Raw genomic sequence first — 22,941 nt, forward strand, 5'->3', positions numbered from 1 at the left:
CATGTTGAAAATAGCTGGTGTCCAACGTGGACAGTCTTTCTTGAAAATCACTTCTGAGTTTGGCTTTATAGAGGGGTCTTAGCTGAAGGTTGTGGAGGTTAAAAGCCCTCTCCTGATAGGAAATTGATTTCTAGGCTGGAGGTTAAAGAAAAATGTCACCCACTTTTTACTTGATGGTCAATCATAGCTTATGAACCATGGCAAAGTGACTTAACTAAACCCAAAGCAGACGAGTAATTGGTATATGTCATTCATCCTTACTAGAACTTTACTTTTGTCTAGACCTGCGATTTTATTACTCTAGGGACTTCCCAGTAAGGAAACTCCCTCAATCGATACAGATCAGCAACTGTTCTACGACTTTTGTATTTAAAGGGGTACTGCGAGGGGTACTGAGAGGTTAATGCCTTGCCCTCGGTCACAGTTAGCCCGTAGCAAAGGCAGGATTGTAAACACCCAGCTCTTCTTGACTCTGAAGTCACTTCTTAATCCACCACATCATGTTACTGTCTTGTTAGATTCTTTAGAGATGAAAAAGGAAGACTAAAGGCCATTTTTTTTAATAAGAAAAGACCTTGAATGAACTCAAAGCTTGGCTTGACTTAAGGAGACTGAAAAGTCCTATCTACACATTTACTACTTCTCCTACGATCACTTTCTATCAAGAATTTTGCAGGGATGCCCTTAATAGTATCTTTTCAGAAATGTTCAGAAGGGAGAAGTTTCACGTGACTGGAGACCATCCCCTTTAGAGGTAGTTTCTGAGAGAGAAGAAAGTCAGCTCTGGTTTGGGGGGTGGGGAGAGGGGGCTTTAGCCTGAGCTGCAGCCACCCGCATGATCTTTCCTTGCCCAGCTACAGCACATGATCTAATCCCTAAGGCCAGGGATCTGTGGGGGATGAGGAGACCTCCCTGCCTCTGGATTAAACAGACGGGGCTGCAGATTTCTGCACATACCACAGGGCGGACTTTTCCATGGCATCTCCCAGGCTCGAGACCTTCTGTTGCCCCAACCGGGATGCAGCCACGCAGCTGGTGCTGGCTTACCAGCCCCAGGTATTTAATGGGGTATGCCTCGGGAGTGCCTCCTTCAACTTGCTGCTCAGCATCTTACAGCTCCTCCCCAAGAAGAGCCAGGGGCCCAAGAAGCTGCCCCAAACTTCCTCTGCCACCATCCTGCTCTTCGTCTCTGCCTGTGATTTCCTGGGCTGCCTAGGTAAAGAGGGGTCTCTGGGGTTCATCACCTGCTCCTAAGAGTTAGAGGGAAGTTGCTCTTGGGGGTGATCTCAAAGCACAATCTAAAGGCTGCTTTTCAGTCAGGATGAAATGGAGGAATGAAAGTTTTTCCCCACTTAACTCTGGGCTAGAAGGAGAAAAGTAATTTCTATTTTTTATTTCTTTGACCTGGACAATCGATACAAGGATACAAGATCAGCAAAATTTGAATTTATTTTCAAGTTATTGTTCTTGTAGGGAGAAATTTAATTTATAATCTGATTCATAAAAGCCTAGCCCTTAGTAGACCCTTAATAACTTGTTTGCTGAATTGAATTGACATAATTGCTGAGTTATAAACCAGGTGTTGCTGATCATGCCTAAAGTCAGGAGGCTGGAAGTAAATGTTTTCTGTTGAAAGGAGAGGCTATTAGAATGTTTGGCTTGCCCCCTTCTCCATTCAAGGGGCAGCACACATCAGCCTCCAACCTCTGGATAGTAAGTGGAGTCGTGGCCATGCCCTACAGCTCTTCCCATTGATTCTGTAAGATTAGGTTTCAGAAATGTCATTTTAAAATTCAAGAGGCTTGGTTAGGAGAATAAAACTTGAGGTGCAAGAAGAAGAGAGAGTAGTCAGTCACATACACTTAGGGTGAAAGTTTTGGTTTATTCAGCTTAATGGACAGAATTCATTAGACTTTTCATTGTGATTTTTCTTTATAACTTTAGAAGAGTCACTTAGTTGTACATGACTTTTTATATCCTTAAACGTCTTAATTAAAAAAAAGATCTGTTGAGATTGCTCAGAAGAGGAGATAAAAAAAAATCCACCTCCCTCCCTAATTTTGCAGTTTGGAACATCGCATGCACTGTCAGATTGAATTGATGTATTGCACAGTTTTGCTAAACAGTTTTTTATTCTGTTTTTCTTTTTTAGTTTTTGTCACAAGGGATACCTTAGATGGGGAAAGGAGGGATTCATTTAGAATGAAGGTGATGTAAAAAATGAAAGCTATCAGTAGAAATTTAAAAATAAAATAATTTTAAAGAGTTAGTATTTACATATTCTTTCAGCTCTAAGAAATGAAGAGAATTGTGTTACCGTAATCTGGTAGAAAATCCCTTACAATATGAGTGAGGAAATTCCTGTGTAATTATAGAAAAGCGACAACCTCTCTGAGCGTCAAGCTCTTCAAGTGTAAAATGAAGGAAATGATGCCTGACCACTTCTCCAATTTGTTACATCAAATGAGAAAATGTATCTCATTATCTACTTTTAAACTATTTTTAAAAGTACAGAGCACTGTATAAAACATAAGGTGGTGGTATCATTTTGTAAAAAGTTTTTGTTTGCTGTTTTTGGACTGGGTCTGTGATTTCCTTGGTATAGCAAAGTCTGTCCACCAATGGTAGATCAGTGCTTGCCTTGCTCTGCAATGTAGAACCTTAATTTGTCTGGTTCCCCTTCTCTTCTACCCCTGACATGGTGGCACTAGAAGAAGAGCCAGAATACTCCTTATTCCCCCTTTCCATTTGCATGTTTTTCTTTCCATCACTCAGCAATTTCTCCTCCTTTGTAGTTCCCTCTCTCCAAATTTATTGTATAATCTAGATCCTGGTGACTTTGTCTACTGGTCCTAAATCTATTCTTTTTTCCCCAAGGAATTCAGTACCCACTTCACAGTATTTTTCTCTACTCCAACTCCTGCCCTTTGTATTAGGGGATTTTAAACAAATAATAAATACACATTGAGGTTCCTTGTAATGCTCTCACCTCCCAGTCCCTCAGTCTCCTCATTTCCCATGACCATGATCCTCATTCTGCTTCTGTATAGTCAAAGATGGTTACATTCTTGATCTTGCCATCTCTGTAAAGGGATTTGAAAATAGCGAACTATGTAAAGTTGAATTGGTTAACTATAGGTTCAGCGTCAGAATGGGAGAAATGGAAACCTTTAAGGGTTAAGGGCTGGGAGAGCACAGAAGGCTGGAGGAACTCAAGGTCTAGGTAAGGACAAAGAATAGGCACAGGAAGAAGTGGAATGATAGAGTGGTACAGTCAGAATTCTTAACCACGGAAGTGGATCAATTGTGGAAGGTGACAAGGTCAAGGATCAGACCTAACATCAGCCCACAAATCAGATCAGTTGCATCGTTTACATCTGATCCCTTCTCTCTGCTCACAGGGCTATGTGATATATAAAAAGTTTAAGAAACAGTTTCTGGGTAATTAACCATTTTGTTAATTATGCTAACAAATAGTTAATAAAAGGATGGTCATTTGGTTGTCTCTCATGAACCAAAGGACCCTTCATGGGACCCACTTAACACTTATATGCCCTTGGAAGAGTGGATATTCCTGAGGGTGGAAATCAACTCTGATTGGTTAATAAGTGATGAGAGAATGAATGTTATAATGAGAGGTAGGTTTATTCTAATGAGGGACTGGGGAATGGGGAATGTGACTTTGATCACTCTTGCTCCCAGACCACCCCCAACCTTGGACAATCTAGACAAAGGATCTACAACTCCTCCACCCCCAGCCTGAGTAGAGCATAATGGGCTTCCCCACTTGGCTGGGGTCTGAACAAGATTGAGGAGAAAATTAATCCATCCTCATTATCCCCAATGTCCTTCAGATGCTGGCTTGACCTAGTAGAGAATGAAGAAATAAAAGGGGGAAAAACCCTGGATTTCCCCAATAATTTGTTATTTAATAATCATTTCTCTCACTCACCATCTTAGTTCAAGCTCTTATCATCTCTGCCCTGAAGTACCATCTCGTTTCTCCCTTCATCAGTTCAGTTTCCACACAGCTGCCAAAGTTATATTCTTAAAGCACAAGTCTAACCATGTCACTCCTTTGCTCATTAAACTCTAGTAGCTCCCTGTTTTAACTTTAGGATCAAATATAAAATCCTCTATGTTATTTAAAGCTCCTTAAAACTTGGCTCCAACCCACCTCACCATCTTATTATAAATTACTCCCCTTCATATACTTTACCAATCTAGCCTTCTTGCTGTTCCTCACACAGTCCTTTTCCCATCTTGGTTCCTTTGCTAATGGCTGTGCCCCAAATCCAGAATGTATTTCCTCTTAACCTCTACCTCTAGGAATCCCTGGTTTCCTTCAAAACTCTGTTCAGGCACCACCTTTTACATGAAATGTTTCCTGATTCCCCAGCTGCTAGTGCCTTCCATTCCTATCCATTCTGCCTACAGTTAATTAACTGATATATTTGTGTGTGTGTGTGTGTGTGTGTGTGTATGTGTGTATGTATATGTATGTATACGCTATCTCCCTGACAAACTCTAAACTCCTTAATTTTTATTTTTGTATCCCGAGTACCTAGCACAGTGCTTAGCACACATAGTAGGTGCTTAAAAATGCTAGTTGATTGATTAATAGAGAGTTGCTTGAAGCACTAAGATATTAAGAGACTTGCTTCGTGGCACTAAGCCAGGTGACTTAGACAGGAATTGAACTCACATCGTCCTGATTCCAAGGGTAGTTTCTATTTACCATGCCAGTATATAATATTCTAATAAAAATATCAAACTTTATTATTTTTTAGAAAAGACTAGATAACAGGAAGAAGATATCTAAGTATATCCTCTTCAAAAAGAAAACAACAACTAACTTTGATTATTTTATGACCCATTTTTTGTTGTTCATGTTACCTATTTAAGCCCTCGTAATAATACATTTGTAAACAAGTAGTATCATCTAATGAAGTAGTCAGTAGGCTCAGTTTTTAGAAGTATTTGAGGAAAGAAACGAAGCTGGTATTTTAGAAAAATTAAAAAAGAACATTTAAAAGACAACATTGTCATTATCTTTTTATAGAGAAATATAGGTAATCAATTTAGGAGATTATATTTAAAAGATGAAGAAATAACTTATTACTTCAGATTTATTTTTTCTGTAATAGGTATTTTCATGGAAAATGCTTAATAAAAGAGTTGAAAATGCATCAATATTTAGTAGTGAATCAACACCAGAGAAGCAAAAATAACTTCTTTGCCTTTATTCTAAAATAGGTTAAGATACTTTGTAGCTAAGCACTGAGGTTCTGTCAGATATGCAAATATTTATTAGCTATTGCATTCATTTGTGTGTGAGTGTGTGTGTATTTGTCTGTTTTCTCTCTGGATATAACTTGAAACATAGCTACATGTAAGCATGCAAATTTAATTGGAATTACAGACTTAGAAGGTCAGTTCATTCTTCCCTTAGGTATCATATTCAGGTCTACAGTATGGTTAGGATTTCCAGATTTCATTGGAAATATCTCAGTGGTGAATAGAACAGATGTGTGGCCTGCTGCTTTCTGTGTAGGAAGTGCGGTAAGTACCATCTTTGTATTTCTCTCATTGATCCCAATTCCCTCTTCCTACCTTTTACTTTATTATCTGACTGCCTGCCACCCCAAATGCACTCATGCTTATGCGCACACACATATTTATACAGTATGGAATGTAATGGAAGGCATAATGGGAGAAGAGTGTTTTCTAGAGATGATATCCTCATTCTAAATGCAATTCATTCATTATCAAAATAATACTTCAATATTTCAATTGATCCATGATCCATGTAGGTATTTCCTCCAGTGGTGCATATAACATTTTATGCCTTCTCATTCTGAGCAGTTCTTATCTGTGTCCTACCATAAAATCCTCCATGGGTAGAAACAACAAAGGACCTTTGTCCAGAGTTTTTCGAATTATGACAGCTCTTGTGCTCAATAAGACAAAGTGAACCTCAAAACTTTTGTGCTGTTAATCAATGAATTGTAGACAGAGAAGAGGGAGCATGGTTTAGTGGATAACGCTGGAGGCAGGAAAATCAAGTGATGCCTCTGAAGGTCGTGGTTGTGTGACAATGAGTAAGTTACCTAACTTTTCCATGTTTAAAGCCAAGTGACTAAGACCATAAAAGTTATAGAGGAGTTGCAGATATGCATCAGTGGAGGGAACTTCTTTACTGGGAGTTCTCTGAACCAATGAAATTACATGTCCAGACACCTCCCTCAAAAGATTAACAGAGAAAAATTACTTTGGTTTTATTTTCACCTAACAAAAGACTCTCCTGCCTTCAAGACAAGGCAAACCCTTTTTCATTGCCTGCCCCCAAAACTTTTCTAAGTTATAACTGAATGAATATTTTTACCTCATACTAGGGAGATATTACTGTTGGTGTTTTTTAAATGGTCCCTTTCCATCATAGTTGAGGTATGTTTCCTAATCATTTTTCCTTTGATCAGATGGAAGGAAAAAAGCTCCTGTTTGTAAACTCCTAGGAGGTGCTACTATAATTTTAACTTAGCACATTTCACCATGTACTTTATCCACCCAGTGGAAAAGTGTTAGAGGAAATAAAGTTATTTAAACACATCCAGTTGAGTAGAGGGAACAATGTATCACAAGACAAATACCCTTCTTTCATTGCAAAAACTACAGCCACATGTCTAACTGAATGCACTCATGTGTTGAATTAATAACGTCAACGGAAGTGGACTTCTAATGTTTCATTTCACGGATGGTCTGGGAATCTGGTGAATGTTTTCAAGCGAGTTGATGTATGCTTTTTCCTCCCTAATGTAGATGTGGATCCAGCTGTTATATAGTGCCTGCTTCTGGTGGTTATTTTGCTATGCTGTAGATGCCTATTTGGTGATAAGAAGATCTGCAGGATTAAGGTATCAACAGAGAAAATAAATCACAAACTGAATTTTGTCATAAGAATTTATTTAACTGTTACTGTTGGAGAAAAATTTTGAAAAGGTTGAATTTATTTTGAGAGGTCTTTATTCCAGGGAACTGCTACATATAAGAGGAAAGAAAGTACTGCATTTAGAGTCAGAGGACCTGGGTTCAAATCTTGGTCTCGTCACTTATTAGTTGTGTGATCTTGAGGAAGTCACTTAATTTTTATGATCCCCAGTAGACTTGTCTGTTAAATGAGGAAGTTTGACTAGATGACCTCTAAGGTCTCTTCAGCTCTTAATCTTACTACAGTAAACCTCCAAATGTCTGAGAGTTTAAATGATTTTCAAGACTGGTCAATAAATACATGCTGATTGATAAGCATCAACTGACAAGCTTAGTTACATTTTATACACTATATTAAAGCTAAGAAGAAGATCACCAGATGAAAGGCCCTAATAATATGTATTTAATATATATAACATATAAAATCAAAACATTCTTAAAATAATAAAATATAGATTGAAACAATCTTCAAATTCTAAATATTGGCAATGAATCATGAAGAATTTAATACTATAAAAGCGCTGAATTGAAAGAATTGGTTCCATAGTTAAATTGAAAAAAATGTATAATGGATTCTCTCAGTACATATTAAGGCTTCTGTGAGGCAAATCTTATTTTCAAATTTTTATTGATAGTTATTGTTTAACCTTGCCTAATTGCATTATGTTTTTGAGACCCTTCACTCTATTTATACTTGTCTCCTTTATAGAACATGTGTAGGCATGTTCTATATACCTCTAACTCAGAGGGATACTTTTGAAAATAAAAACATTATCTCCCTTTATGTAAGATTGGCAATGGAAAGGACACTGGATTTGGACCACTACTTAATAGCTCTGTGACCATAAGCAGGTTATTTAACGTTCCTGAAGGTCACTCATCTGTTAAAAAAATATATGGAGAAGATGATCATGCCCAAAGCAGTGGTTCCTCATCGTCTAGTGAATAAAATAAAAACGTCTGAGCCTAGCATCCTAAACTTTCCACAATCTGAATCAGTATAGTACAGTGGAAAGAGCCCCAGCTCAAGTCAAAAGATATGGATTCAAATTCTGATTCATATCATCTGTATGAACTTGGGCAAATAATTTAACCTCTGTGGACCTCAGTTTCTCATCTGCAAAATGAGAAGATGGAACTAGACCCAGAGCCCCTACCAGCTCTGGATTTATGAGCCTAATGATCCTTCATAAGCATCCTACTTAGCTGCTTCCCTAAAATATACTATCTGAAGACCAGCCTAGGTACAGGTAAAGACTTCTTACTATAGAAGGCTGATCGTGAGGTGAGGCAGTTCACATGAATGGGGCAGCTAGGTGGTGAAGTGTATCAAGCGCTGGGCTGGGAATCACACTTTTTGCCTCAGTTTTCTTCTCTCTAAAACAAGCTGGAGAAGGAAATGGCAAAGCACTCCAGTATCTTTGCCAAGGAAACCCCAAATGGGGTCGATAAAGAGTTGAACACAACTGAAGCTACTAAACAACAACAAATGAATACAAAATGGCTCTCAGTATGTGTAGTTCTTTTCTATGTCTTATGACAGTGGTAGAATGGCAGAGAAGAACCCATCCCAGAGAATGGGAAAAATCACGAGCAGCAAACAGTTTTTTCCACAAAGGCAACAGGAACTATTGATTTCTACATGTATGTCTACTTTCTTATCTCTATAATGTCTTTATTTAAAATTATTTACATACACATTTAATTGCATTCAATGACCACTTATTAAGCATGAAAACGCTGTGGTAAACCTAGTGGGAACAAATATAAAAATATACATTCTACTGGGTGGATTGAACTGATACCCATATAAGTAAATAAAAAATAAAAAAAAATCTCAGGAGGGAGAGAGCATTAACAACAGAGAACAGGAAATACCTCAAGTAGGAGGTGGCACCTTAACTGTGTTTTGATGGAAACCAGAGATTCCATGAAGTGGAGCTGAGGGAATATATACCAGATATGAGGGAATCACTCGTGAGAAGAAGGCACAGAGATAGGAATCCCATGTTTGGGGAACAGCTAACCAGGCAGTTTGACGTGATGGGACAGTGCATGAAGGAGGGAGATATTATTCAATAAGATTGAAATGGTAGAGGTGAGCCAGATTATGGAGTGTCTTGAATGCCAGGTTGAGAAAAATTATGAAAATAGGAGAACAGGAAGGCTTTCACAGACAATTTTCTGGAGCAGACTATATCTTCCCAGTCATACAGCTGGCCATGTGTGTTAATTTCAAAACAGCAGGCTGCCACACAATGAAGTGCAGCCTTTATGTCTCAGTGTAAGCAAAGTGCCTCATGTGTATTTAAATCATACAGATTGAACAGGTTTGACAGTAATAATTTTATGTTCTACTGAGTATTAACATCAGTTGAAGCTTTAAAAATGAGGGCAGTCTAGTGGACTGGGCCTGATCCATGACAGTCTGGTGCTTCAGGTTCAGAACTGGAATGAAATGAAATAACCTGTAGATCATCAGCTAACAAAAAGAAGTTTACTTAGCTATAGAATAGAGAAGATACTCAGAATGTAACACTTAGCTCAGATAGTTAAGGTCCCACCCTCCTTCTATCCATACAGAAATGGGTCTGGTCAGCAGGACAAAGTGTGATTTACCAAGTCTGGAGGGCCTTGACTCCAATTGGGCAGGCATCTTTTATGCCCTTAGGTAAATCAGGATTGTGGCAATGGCCAAAGGCTTAGTTCAGGAAGCCAATTAAGTCTTAAGGACTGTTTTGAGAGATTTTAGGATGGGGAAATACCCCTGCTAGTGGTAAGGGGTTGCTGGTAGTTATTTCTCCTACCATTGACACCCTACGTTGATGAGGTTCTCCAAATGTGTCTATTGACAAAGGACATTATTTTAATTTTATTGTTACACAAACCCACAAACCCCTTTTCAATAGAGTCTGGAGTCATTTGTACCAATAATTCTAATCATCCACACTAGATTTTTTTAAAAAGCAAATGAAAAATGCATATTGCCCAGAATGTGGTATGCAACTGGATAAAGAAGTCATTAAGGTTTTGAAAATAGACTTTCACCAATATTTTTTGTTTTTATATCATCTCTATTTTGCTCTGTATTCTTCTCCTCCTTCCTCCCTGAGAGCCATCTCTTAGGACAAAGAATTAAAAAAAGAATAAGAAGAAATCATGAAAACTGATTAATACACTGAAAAAAATCTGACAATATATGCAATGTGTCATATCCGTGGACCCATCTCTGCAAGAATAATCTGAGACAAAAATCATAGGTCATATTAGAGGTCACTTAATCTCTTTGGGCTTAGTTTTTTCATTTGCAAAAGGAGAATGTGGACTAGATGGCCTCTGAATACCTTCCCAGCTCTATGTCTTTAGTACTTTTGTTGTTGTTTTTCAGAGAGGGTATAAGCAATACACAAAAGGCTTTTACATACTAATTCTAAAAATAGTACTTTAAGACAAAATTAAGTCTAAAAATTAAAATTCCAGTTAAGGATGTTTAGGATATTTCAACAATACTGCAGTTGGTCCATGTAGAGTATTTATAAATACATTCTGATCATTGTTTACATTGCTTGTTTCACATTCCCTCTATGGGCACAAGTTGTAACCCTCTCTAAGTGGGTAGTGATAGCCAAAAAAACTGGTGTCTAGAGGTAGGTACGTCATCTAGTTGCCAGTATTCTGGCATAAAACTCTGAGTACTTAGTCTGATCCTCAGATGAATGAAATTCAGAGTATCAATGAACCCACATGAAACCTTTCAATACTTTGAAGTATCAGAATAAGACTTTAGTGGAGACATTTCAAAAGTAACAAAAGGACACTTGGTCCCTAGAAAACCCTTCTCCAATTGTAGAATTAAAATTCCTTAAAAAGGAAAATTAAAAGAAAAAATAAGACTAAAAGAAACCTGCAAATGACATGATCCAAAGAACTGTTACAAAACTGGAATGTTCAAACTGCAAAATTGTGGAGTAAATGGATTGTATTCTTAGCTGCAACAATATTCACCAAAGGGTTCAGTTCTGTTGTTGGAGTTTAGGCCTTAATCCTTAGCTAAAGTTGGATTATGTAAATATAGCTACTACACATGGAATTTCTGGGCATTTTGGTTTGGTAGGATAGTCTAACACAGACATTGATCTTTTTGGTTACTGTTGTTCTGACACAGGGTGTCTTCTTTAAAATAAAACATTTTTTCTTTTCCTTTCATGTTTGATTAACGTTAACACATATGAACATTTCCATGTACAAAGAACAGAAGAGGATTATGACACCATAATTCTCTATTGCCAACATAACTCTATTTATCTGTGTCTTCCACTGAACCTCCCTCTGTTCTTTTCTGTGTTTTTTAGTTTTATTGATGGTCTTTTTTTTTCTTCTTTATTTGTATTACTCACTAAATCCTCCCAATGAATCTTCCACTCCCATTCCCCGAATAAAAGGCCTCTCTTGTAATAATAAGTAGCATCAGAAGGAAAAAAAAAATCTACATGTTGATCATGCCTGAAAATGACTCACTCTGTATCTCTAGTCCAACATCTATCTGTCTAGATGGAGGAAATATGAATCATTGTTGGTATTCTAGAGTAGTAGTTGATAATTGCGCTGTTCATAATTGTTTTTCACAGTTGTTTTCCTTTTCAATGTTACAATCATTGTTTTTCTGGTTTTCCCCACTTGACCTAAGTATCAGTCCTCTTATGTATCAGTGTCAAGTAAGTCCTCTAAGTTTCCAGAATCTATCCCTTTCACAGTAATATTTTGTTGCATTCCTATACTATAATTTGTTCATTCCTTCCTCAATTTATGGGGAATGACTTTGTTTCTATTTCTGATTTTATCTCTGGTTCTTTGCTACAATAAAAAGTTCTGCTATAGATATTTTTGTTCATGTGGGTCCTTTTCCTCTTTCTTCTTTTTGAGATTTAAGTCTAGTGGTAGTATTGATCATATTCACAAGATATATACAATTTGCTGATTTTGGGGATCTAGTTCCAAATTTTCCATAATGGTTCAATGAAATTACAATTCTACCACTATATTTTAGTGTGTGTCCTCACCAAAATTTTTCCTATTCTTTTTTTGCTATCTTTGCTTATCTGAGGGTATGATCCTTAGATCATACCCATAATAAGGGTATGAATCTTAGAGTTGTTTTAAATTTTCACTTACTTTATTTTTAATTGTTTAATAATATTTAATTTCCCCAATTAAATGTAAAGACAATTTTTAGCATTTATTTTTACAAGATTTTGAGTTCCAAATTTTTCTCCCTCCTTTTCCTCCCTCCACTCTCCTTTTCTAAAATGGTAAGCAATTTGACATAGGTTATATATGTACAATCATGTAAAACATATTTCCATATTAGTCACAGTTGTGAAAGAAGAAACAGACCAAAAGGAAAAAAAACCACAAAAAAATAAAATAAATGAAAAAAGTATGCTTCAATCTGCATTCAGAGTCCATTAGTTCTTCATCTGGATGTGGATAGCATTTTCCATCATGAATCCTTTGTAATTGTCTTGGATCATTGTATTGCTGAGAACAGCTAAGTCATTCATAGTTGATCATTGCACAAAGTTGCTGTTACTGTGTACAAATGTTTTTCTGGTTCTGCTCATTTTATTTTGCTTCAGTTTGTACAAGTCTTTCTATAATCTGCACGCTCATCATTTCTTAGTACACAGAAGTATTCCATTACATTCATATACCACAACTTCTTTAACCATTCTCCAACTTATAGGTATCCCCTCAATTTCCAATATTTTGTCACCACAAAAAGGGCTGTTATCAATATTTTTTGCACTTCTTTTATTTTTAGTGATTTGAAGCATTTTTTTTCATGGATATTTCATGGTAGTTTCTGTTTCTTTTGAGAACTTCCTGTTGAGACCCATTGACCATTTTTCAATTGTTGGATGGCTCTTGTTGTTATATGTTTGCATTAATTTCCTATATATGCTGTTCAATCATTTCAGTCACACCCAACTCTTCATGGCAAAGATACTGAAATGGTTTGCCATTTCCTTCTCCAGTTCATTTTACACATGAAACTGAGGCAAACAGGGTTGAGTGACTTGCCCAGGGTCACACAGCTAGTAAGTTTTTGAGACCAGATTTGAACTCAGGAAGAGTTTTCCTGATTCCAAGCCCGGTGTTCTATCCACTGTGCCACCTAGCTGTCCCTAAATATATTTAGCTTCTTAAATATATTAGATTCTAAACTTTTATCAGAGAAATTTGCTGCAAAGATTTTTTCCCAAGTTCACTGTTTCCTTTCTAATTATTATTGCATTGTTTTTGTTTCTATAAAACCTTTTTAATCTTAAGTATTAAAAAGTATCTTTTACCTTCTGTGAATCCATTTTATTCCGTCAAGAACCGTTCCCCTTATTTATAATTGAGATAGGTGTTCTCTTCCCTCATTCTCTGGTTTGTGATTTGACCTTTTATGTTTAAATCCTTTGTCCATTTGGAATTTATTGTGATATGGGGTAGGAGATGTAATTCTAAATCTAACTTCTATCTAACTGCATTCCAGTTTTCCTTGCATTTTTGGTCAATGAATAATTTGTGACTCCAGCATTTGGAGCTTAGGTTTATTAAAAATCGGGTTAGTATATTCAGCTGCTACTGCTTCTTATGTAATTAACCTGTTGGATGGGTTAATTTTTCTCTTTTTATTTCACCAGTAGCAGATAGTTTTAGTGATTACTGCTTTCCCATAAAGTTTGAGGTGTAGAACTTCTAGGCGTCCTTTTTTTCCACTTTTTTCCATTATTTCCCTTGAGAATTCTTGAACTTTTGTTTCTTTAGATGGATTTTATTAATTTTTCCTAATTCTCTGAAGTAATTATTTGATAATTTGTTTTGTATGGCACTGGATCTATAAATTACAGTGAGGTTGAAATTAATTTGAATCCAAATATTGTATAATTCATTTTTAATGTGAAGTATATAATGATACCTATTTGAATTTAATGAGATAAAATTAAATTAATGTGATGTATTTGAACTGATTGAATATTGTAACATCATCAGTCTGCATTGTACTTGCTTAGCATCATATGTACATGTGATGTACTGCTAAATAACATATTATCGATAGTGGTGTTACTTTTTCTTTTTTTTTTTTTGAGTTCTTCACAAAATGGACAAAACCAATAATACTTCAGATGGAAACACTACCAACACCCTCCCCCCCCAAAAAAGAGCAAAACAGATGTTCAATATTTAATTAAAATTTGATGTAAACAAATGGCATAGATGTGATCCTAATGAAGTAGGGTGAGATATATAAGAAAAAAGTTCTGCTGGGTCTTCTTCCAGGTAGCACCTCTTCTCATCTTAGTGAGTGATGGGGCAGCAGGAAGAAAACAAGTGTTTTTAGAATGCTGGGAAGTCTCCTAGGGAAAGGGGGACAAGATTGACATAAAAACATTTCTCAGCCAACACCTCACCAGCCTAATTCTCTGGGTGGTGGACATAGGAAGGAACAAAGTGTATCCTTTTAATACTGTAGAAGTTTCTAGCTTCTGAACCAGAGGTTTAAGAACCAAGATGGAAAGACTACCAAAGGCTAATCCAGCTCACTCAGGATAAATACTTTATTTCCTTCTCCAGTTTCCAACAAAGTCCATTGACTCTGGAAAATAAAAAGGAAGAACTAAAATACTAACCTGTTTTCAAGTTAAAAGAGTATTGAGGAAACTGCTTTTCCAGGAAAAGTTTATAGTATGGTAGGAGAAAATATCTTGAAATGATTCCTTGTTGCCTTTCCTCAAATTGACTACAAAACTGTCAATCATAAGAGGGCTTTAATTCTCTTAAGTCCATTTCTGCTACTTATAGGAATAAAGTATTAGAAACAACCAGAGAGGCTTACAAAAGTTACGGCATAGGCCCAGAAGCAGAGACAGTAGTACTCCCTAGGCAAAGATTCCAAGAGAAAACTTGGTAGACAAGTGTGACAAAATTTAACGTAGCTACAAGAAACAAGTATGAATGGTAAAAAATGGTATGTGAAGTAAATGAAGGGAAAGAGCAATGGCATGTATCCATGGATTGTGAAGATACGAAACATTTATGCATTCCATCGATAAGAGAAGACAAGTTTAAATAATGTTGGAGTGTTTAATGTTCATTAGGGTGTGGTTTTTGTTTCTTGCCTTTGTTTTTTTCCCTTTGCATTTGAATGCTCTAGTGCCCTTTCAATGCGAAAAACCCTTGATTTTTCCGTTAATCCACCCAGTTTTAGTTGGAGTTCCTAAGAATTTTAAAGCTCTGATTAGGTGGAGTATCTAATATTTGCCAAAAGAATCTGCTGGAACCTAGGACCTCTGCCAGGAGATGTGATAGAAGCCTAGACAGAAGTTCTATATTTTAATGTGGGGAAGGGAAAAAATATCCTCAAAAAATCTCCACCAAGTTCTAAGTGTGCTTGAGTCTTCAGCATTCATTTATGTACACAGAAGTTACATTGGGCCATATGCTCAGTTAACTTTGAGAAACTAGTGGGGGAAATGGAATTGTTGCACAGTAAATAACTTAAAACTTCTTCTGATAACCACAAATTTCCTTCTTTAAGTAGTAACTAATTAATTAACAACCATTTATTAAACACCTACAATGTGGCCATCACTGTGCACTGTGTTCCAGAGATACAAAGATAAAAATAGAATATTGAATAACAAAAAAGAAGACTAGCCCCTTATTAGAGTCCCAAACATTGCGAAATCTTATTATCACCTATACAAATAGTGCAGCCATACTATTGGTCATCTCAATTCCAACTTCAGAACCTTTTGGAGTTCCAGAATGGCTTTGATTTCTTAAGGATAAGCATCAAGGACCCATAGGGAGAATAAACCAGGCTAAATCAAAGAAAGGTCTTTTAAAATTTTTGTCCTCTGATACCACTAGTGAAAGGTAGTATAGCACAATGGATAGTGTCCTAGACTGGGGATCAGAAATTTAAGTGAACTTAAAGCAAATTTATTAAGCACCTGCTGTTTGTAAGGCACTGTTCTTGGTATTGAACATACAATGACAAAAAAACAAAAAACCAAAGTTTCTTCCCTCCAGAAGCTTATATTCTGGCAAGGGTAAGAGGGAAAGTATAAAATGTGTACACAATTAAGTAAATACAAAGTTATATGCAAAGTTATACAAATTAATTTAAGAGTAATTTCAAAATTCAAAGTAATTTCAAAACATAATGTGACATGGAGTTGGCTTTGAAATAACAGGAATTCTCCAAGGTAGAGGTAAGAAGGATTACATTCTAGACGTGCAAAGGCCATAATTTTGAGTTTAGCAAGAGCTAGAAAACTTGCCTGACTAGAAAGAAGAATATGTGAAGGTCAATAAAATGAAATGAGACACTAGCAGGCTGGGTTGATTGTGAAGGGCTTTAAATGCCAGGCTGGAGTTTGTGTTTTTGAATAAGTGGTTGATAGAATCAGATCTGTACTTTAGTATTATCAATTACTATGGATTAGATTGGACAGGAGGGAGACTGGTGGCAGGAAGACAAATTAGAAGGCTATTGCAAATGCTTAGAGATGATGAGACATGAATTAGGGGAGCAGTTGTGTCAATAAAGAGAAGGAGACAGTTGTGAAAGATTTTTGGAGTTAGAATTGACAATAAGCTAAAAGAAGAGGGTCTAGAACAGAAGCTAGAAAACTAGTCACCCTTAGGTGGTGGGAGGAGGAGGAGAAGGAAGAAGAGGAGGATTCAGGAAAGGTGATGGAGAAGGAATAGTTTTACATGTAGGAGGACAAGCAAGAGGGAACAAAAGTCTTGGGAGGAAAGAGTATGAAGGAGGAAGGAGTGGTTGACAGTGTTAATAGAATCTGAAAGGGTAAAAATGTGGTCTGAGGCAAGGCCATGGGGTTTAGTAGTTGAAAGATGTCACAGTTTGTATATTATAGGGAAGCCAGCTGAATGAGACTGAGAAGTCATTGGAAAAAATGGAGCTAACAAAAGCCACAACCCTTTCTAGGAGTCTGGCTATAAAAGACTTCACCCCTGCTCAAGCTTCATTCTTCTCATTTTCTAATCTTGACCCTGTAGTCAACCTTATACCATCCTATACTATTTAATCCTATATACCCTTGTCAAACCTCAACCTTAGAGTGTTCCCACACTCCTACTCACATTTTGGAGCTGATTAAAACTGACAGGGTCCACTACAAGTTTATGTTATCTGATCTCAACTGGACCTTCCTTACACTAAGGCAATCCCTTTTCTCCTCCTCAATTGACTGTTCCACTGCCAGCAGTGATAGTTCTAAACTCTGTTTTCTCCCTAGGTTTCTTATACTTCCCTGCCCCAACCCTCTCGACAAAAGATCTCACCTCCATAAATTATTGAGAAAATAGAGACCAATTCACCTTGAGCTCCTTCTTTATTTCTTTTCTACATCTCCAATCCCCTTTATATCTTCCTTCTTCCCTTCCTCTTCTCCCCCCTCTTCTCCCCTTCCTCACTACTGCTTTGCCTAAAAGACAAGAACTCACACAAGGCAAGTGCTCACATGGTGGTTAGAAGAAGTGATACTAGGACACTCTCAAGGTTTCTCTGAAGAACTTTGGAATTGATTGCATGACATGGGAGACTCTGGCAGAGGACCACACCAGCATGGAGTGCCCTCATCAAAGAAGGCACTGTGCTGTATGAGCAAAGCAGAATTGAAGTAGCTCAAAAGAAAGGAGAGGTGTACAAATGGAGAGAATCCACCCCAAATATTCACATGGACCATTTGTGCCTGACCTGTGGTAGAGCATTCCGAGCTCACGTTGATCTGATCCGCCATAGTCAGACACACTGTAACTTGACTCTAACATAGTGGTGTCATTTTGGTCCTCTTGGAGAATGAAGGACAGCAACCGACCAATTGCTTTACTCAAGTTTCTAATGAAGTGGTAGAGATTCTTCTGGTAATGAAATAATGCTGTTAAGAAAAACTAAAAAGTGACCTCATACGAAAGTAGCATTCCCCATCTGTAGCAACCCCTACATCTCTGTTTTTTAAACAAGTAATAGAAATCTGTTTTTTCTCCCTTTCACCCTCTACCCCATTTGAAAAGAAAAAGAAATTCCATGTAACGAATACATGTAATCAATCAATAAAGATTTATTAAGCGCACACTGGGTGCCAGGCACCGGGCCAAGTCCGGGGATCAAAAAAGAAGCAAAAAAACAGTGCCTGCCCTCAAAGCACTTACAATCTAATGGAAGGGCAGGGTAGGGTAGAGTTGGGGGGAGGCAACTTACAAATAAATATACAGGATAAATACGAGATAATTAGCTAAAGGAAGGTACTTGAATTAAGAGAGAAAGACTTCCTGTAGGAGATGAGATTTTAGTTGGGACTTAAAGGAAGCCAGGGAGTTTAGTAGTCAGAGCAGAGGATGACATCAAGCATGAAACTGTGCTGTTAGTCTTCAAAATTTTTAATTTTTATAATATTGTTGTTATATAAAGTGTTCTTCTGGCAAAACATTTGCAGTGTTTTACAGAAGCATGAATGATTGAGCCAGGTTTTGTTTGTGGTTTGAGGGAAGCTGACCTGTGGTGTGGGTTTTTTTTGTTTTTTTTGGAATAGAGATCTCTCATTGAGGAAATTTCCTCTACCATGATGGTAGTTACTGCTCTGCAATTTATAGTCATAGAGAGTTACTTACCCAAGACATTGAGAAATTAAATGATTTACCCAGGGTCAAACAGTCTGTGCCGAAATGAGATTTGAACTCGGATTTTCTTGACTGTCTACAGCCATCTCTTTTTCTTCTATACCACACTGCTTCTCAGGGTTAGGTCAAAGTTTGTTTTAAATTAACTGTTTCCCCAAGAACAGATGAAATATTTGTAGAGGGTCTATTCACTAGGCATTTTTCTGAACATTTCAGTATGGCTTCTTTCAAAGTGTCACAGCATTATTTCAATGTGTGTCTAAATTTCGCTTTCTCATTTTCCTTCTAGTACTATTCTGCTCTACCATGTAATGGCATGGGGCCTGGCAATCCTTCTTTGCATAGAGGGCATTACTATGCTTTACTACCCTTCGGTCTTCAGGTAAGATATTCATTTATTGCAACTTGGTGGTGGTCCAGGTAGAGGATTTATTTATTTAGGAAATGAATGAGTGAAAATAGAAATGTAAAATCAGTAAGATATGAAGCAGAACAAGATAAAATTTAGAAATAAAGAGATAAAAATTAGAAAATCAGTTTAAAGCTTATATTTACCCAAACATATGGGATCATTCTAGGGCAGGGATGGGGAACCTGTGACCTCAAGGCCACATGTGGCATTCTAGGTCCTCAAGTGTGGCCCTTTGAATGAATCCAAAAAGGTTCCACACTTGAGGACCTTGAGGCCACAGGTTCCCCACCCCTATTCTAGGACTATCACTACTCAGAGCAAATACAGAAGCTACTGTTGGGAGCCCCTCTGCAGTACAGGTGGTCATACTTATGATGTACCCATGCTGTCCAGAACCGTCAGTCAGTCAAATAGCATTTATTAAACCTTATTATCTACCATGCACTGTGCTAACTTCTGATAAGACAAAGAAGGGCAAAAATAGTCCCTGTCTTCAAGAAGCCCATATTCTAATGGGAGAGAAAACATGTAAATAACCAGGCACAGATAAGATGTATACAGAATTTATGGAAGGTACTCTGAAAAGGAACTTAGCAACTTGAAGTTACGTTGCATTAGCAACTTGAGTAACCAGAAACACTTCTTGTAGAAAGTGGGCTTTGAGTTAAATCTTGCAGAAAGTCAGGGAAATAGCCATTCTAGACAAAGACATAGGAGACAGGACATCAGGTATCATGTCTGAGGACCTACGAGCTGGATCATAGAGTTCATGGAAGGTGTAAGAGGACATGAAAGGTAGGAAGTCACCAGGTAACGAAGAGATTTAAATACAAAAAAGAAGACTTTATAGGTGGCCATACGAGGAGCCTTAAGACTTCCCTGTGGCTCTATGCAGTTCTGTTCTCCTTAGGGGCTTGAGTAGAGGTTGACTCCCCAGAGCTGTAAGACCAGGTTTGGATAATAATGGTTCCCCTTTAAGTAGTAGTGCACTGTAACATGTCCTGGGCACATTTTAGTCAAAACCCTAAAATCTCACCAAGATGTGAGCATATAAGGCAGAGATAAATTCTATTCAGCTTTTGCCACCTGGGGCAGGTGACTTCCTTATTGTATGCTTCATTTTCCTGATGGGGTACGGGACCTGGACCCCCAAAATGCAACCCAGCTCCTGAGCCTTCCCATACAGGGATACTCAATAATCCTTTCAACTGTCCTTTCATTGTGGCTCTGACTCAGCCCCAATCTTCAATTCTCTGTTACATCTGACCCAGACCAGACCATCATTGTCTGTTACCTCCAGACCAGACCAGCCTATCTCCTACCCTTAATCCCAACTAGACCCCTTCTCTGTTACTTCAGGGTTGCCCCAGGCTATTGGCTACCCTTGATCCCATCCAAGTCTTCCCACAATCTTTTTCATTATGAAAAAAGTCAGTCTTGTTTACCAAGTGTGCAGATTCTTAAAATCCTGCCCACTTCTGTTGGGATACAATAAACCTTGTCTCTGACCAAAAGAAGGCTTGAGTGGTAGAATTCTTTTGGGGCAGACCCATGCCTTTTGCCCTTGAATTTCAGGGTTCCCAGTGCCCTAGACTGCAACACTGCCTGGCATGTGATTATTGACCCATATATTAGAACTCTAGCTTCTTCTTTGGGTGAGGGAAAGGGGTAGAAAGAGGTTGCAGTTATATCTTATCATTGGTCATACATCTGTGTGTTTCTCTTGGCTTGATTTTGTAGCCACTGAGTTCTTGGGTAGGTCTTCCAAAGTTTTTGTGTTCCTGGAGGGGAAAAGGAATAATCTCCATGGTGACATGGTGGCTAAGTCTGGAAAATTATAGGTAGATAGTCTGGAACCTGTCCCCAAAATGGAAATGGTTCCAGAAAGAACTCACCAATGAGAGAAGGGGCTAGCAAGAGTGCATTCACTAGGCTGCTGAGACATGGTGACTAAGTCTATTGTTCTTCTTGCCCTCCTTTCTTCATTTCTTCTCTCTTCTTTCAAGTAATCCTTTTACCTTTTACTTTATTGGGCTATCTTGCTGATACATGTATATCTATATATGTATATGTAGAAACATATCTATATATACATATATATGTATGTATGTATATGTATATACCTGTGGCTTTGCAGTGATCACCAAGTGCTATGTCTTTTATTTTCATGACATGTTTCCTTGGAAATAACCATTACTTACTAGTCAGGATGGTCAGAATGATTCTCATTTGAAATATGAAAAACTTATTTTGTGAATTAATCCATTTATTTATTGTGTTTTCTTTCCTTCCCTTTGAAGGGTCCAGTGGAAAAACTCATCATGCTCCTATGTATCCCTTCCTTCCTTATTGTTAACTAATCAGAAGGATTCTTTTACTCCTTTCCAGGGTTATAATATATGGGATCGCTTGTTTAAGTGACAACTGAAAACATGCTGCTCTTCTCCCTGATTTATTTAATATTTGTAGCCAAAATAAATGAGACTTATTTCTTTTGGAGTGAGTCAGAAGTAAATTTGCTATTTTTCCTACTTACTTTCATCAGCTTTTCTGCGCAGCTGAGTAGTCTACTACTAAAAAATCAAAGCTTCAGGTATCAAAAAACAAGTAACTTTTGTTTTTTTTCCCCTTAGTTGTGAAAGTGGCCTGGAGCATGCAGTGCCCCATTATGTGACTACTTACGTGCCGCTCCTGTTAGTTTTGTTGGCCAATCCCATCCTGTTCCAAAAGACAGTTATGGCAGGTAAAGTTGATGATGCTTCACTGGTAGGTGGGTAACAGAAGCCACAAATTTTATGCCTAATATAGACAATGGAGTAGATGTATCTCTTAATCTAGTGTTTTGTAAAGGACTTATGGTATGTGTAAGAATAATGAAATAGGAGAAAGCTTATCGATAAAAAGAGAATGTGGGCTAGCAAATGAATATGAACTACAAAAGTCTTCAGTCACATAGCAATACAGTTTGTGGGACATCTGGAGAAGCTGCCCTGAGTCCAAGATGTTCTAATGATTTATATCCATTCAAGATCATAGTTCACAAGACCCCACCAATGTGTTTACATCTACTAGTCATTCAGAAGGCAGGATCAAAGCAAAGGCATTTATTCAATGAATAAATTTACTTTAGGAAAAATAGCAATGAATTAAGTCTTTCTTCCCCTCCTTCCTCCACCTAGAACTGCGGCATACTATGACAGAGATACAAATCCATGGAAAAAGTAGAAATTCATAGGGGTTACCCATGGGGCACACACCTAAGGACACATATTGCCAGGGTACATGAGTGTATGGCTCTAAAACTGCAGGATTGCTGATGTCTTTTGATGTCATCAGCCTGCTTTCCAGTGTGTGTCACTCTGCCAGTCTCCACTAAGTAATACTCCCCTGGTACCAGTTTATGAGATTCATCTCTTCAGTGGCCCTGGCCAGATATCTCAGCTCCAGTCAGCTAGGATGCAGTGATTAGAAAACATGTACCTGATGAGACCACTCACTCTGTAATCATAAACAGACTACTAACAAAAATGATTCAGAGAGTGACCCCAGGCTAAGACTGTCTTTTCTTCTCAATCCTGTGCCTCATACCCAGATCACAGTCCTTTGTCCCAGGATGAGATGAGATTAGAAATTCCCAAGTTCTTTTCTGGTTTGATATGCAAATTAATTTGAGTTAGAACAAAAGGGTGAGTGAATTAGGCAGGGTCACTGTTCTCTACCCCATCTTCCTGCCTTTATTGTCTATTTCTATCAGTAGCAAAACCTGTCTAGATTTGGTGCTGTATTTTTCAGACTGCTCAAACTGGACTTACACACTATGAGGAAGCTAGAGAATTCTCATG

The 22,941-nt window shown here is 37.6% G+C and overlaps 1 protein-coding gene across 1 annotated transcript in view; it reads left to right on the forward strand.

Moving 5' to 3' along the window:
* The first annotated feature begins 413 nt into the window (after positions 1-413).
* GPR143 (G protein-coupled receptor 143) overlaps positions 414-22,941 on the forward strand; it is a 56,518-nt gene continuing 33,990 nt past the window's right edge. Inside the window, exons 1-5 of the mRNA XM_021006259.2 lie at positions 414-1,216; positions 5,453-5,562; positions 6,820-6,914; positions 18,977-19,069; positions 21,733-21,842. Of these exons, the coding sequence (XP_020861918.1) occupies positions 976-1,216; positions 5,453-5,562; positions 6,820-6,914; positions 18,977-19,069; positions 21,733-21,842 (649 nt within the window). The 5' untranslated portion in view covers positions 414-975. The remainder of the gene's footprint in view (positions 1,217-5,452; positions 5,563-6,819; positions 6,915-18,976; positions 19,070-21,732; positions 21,843-22,941) is intronic.

This window comes from Phascolarctos cinereus, unplaced genomic scaffold (assembly GCF_003287225.1).
Source record: "Phascolarctos cinereus isolate Bilbo 61053 unplaced genomic scaffold, phaCin_HiC Scaffold_726;HRSCAF=1367, whole genome shotgun sequence".
Classification (NCBI taxonomy): Eukaryota; Metazoa; Chordata; class Mammalia; order Diprotodontia; family Phascolarctidae; genus Phascolarctos; species Phascolarctos cinereus.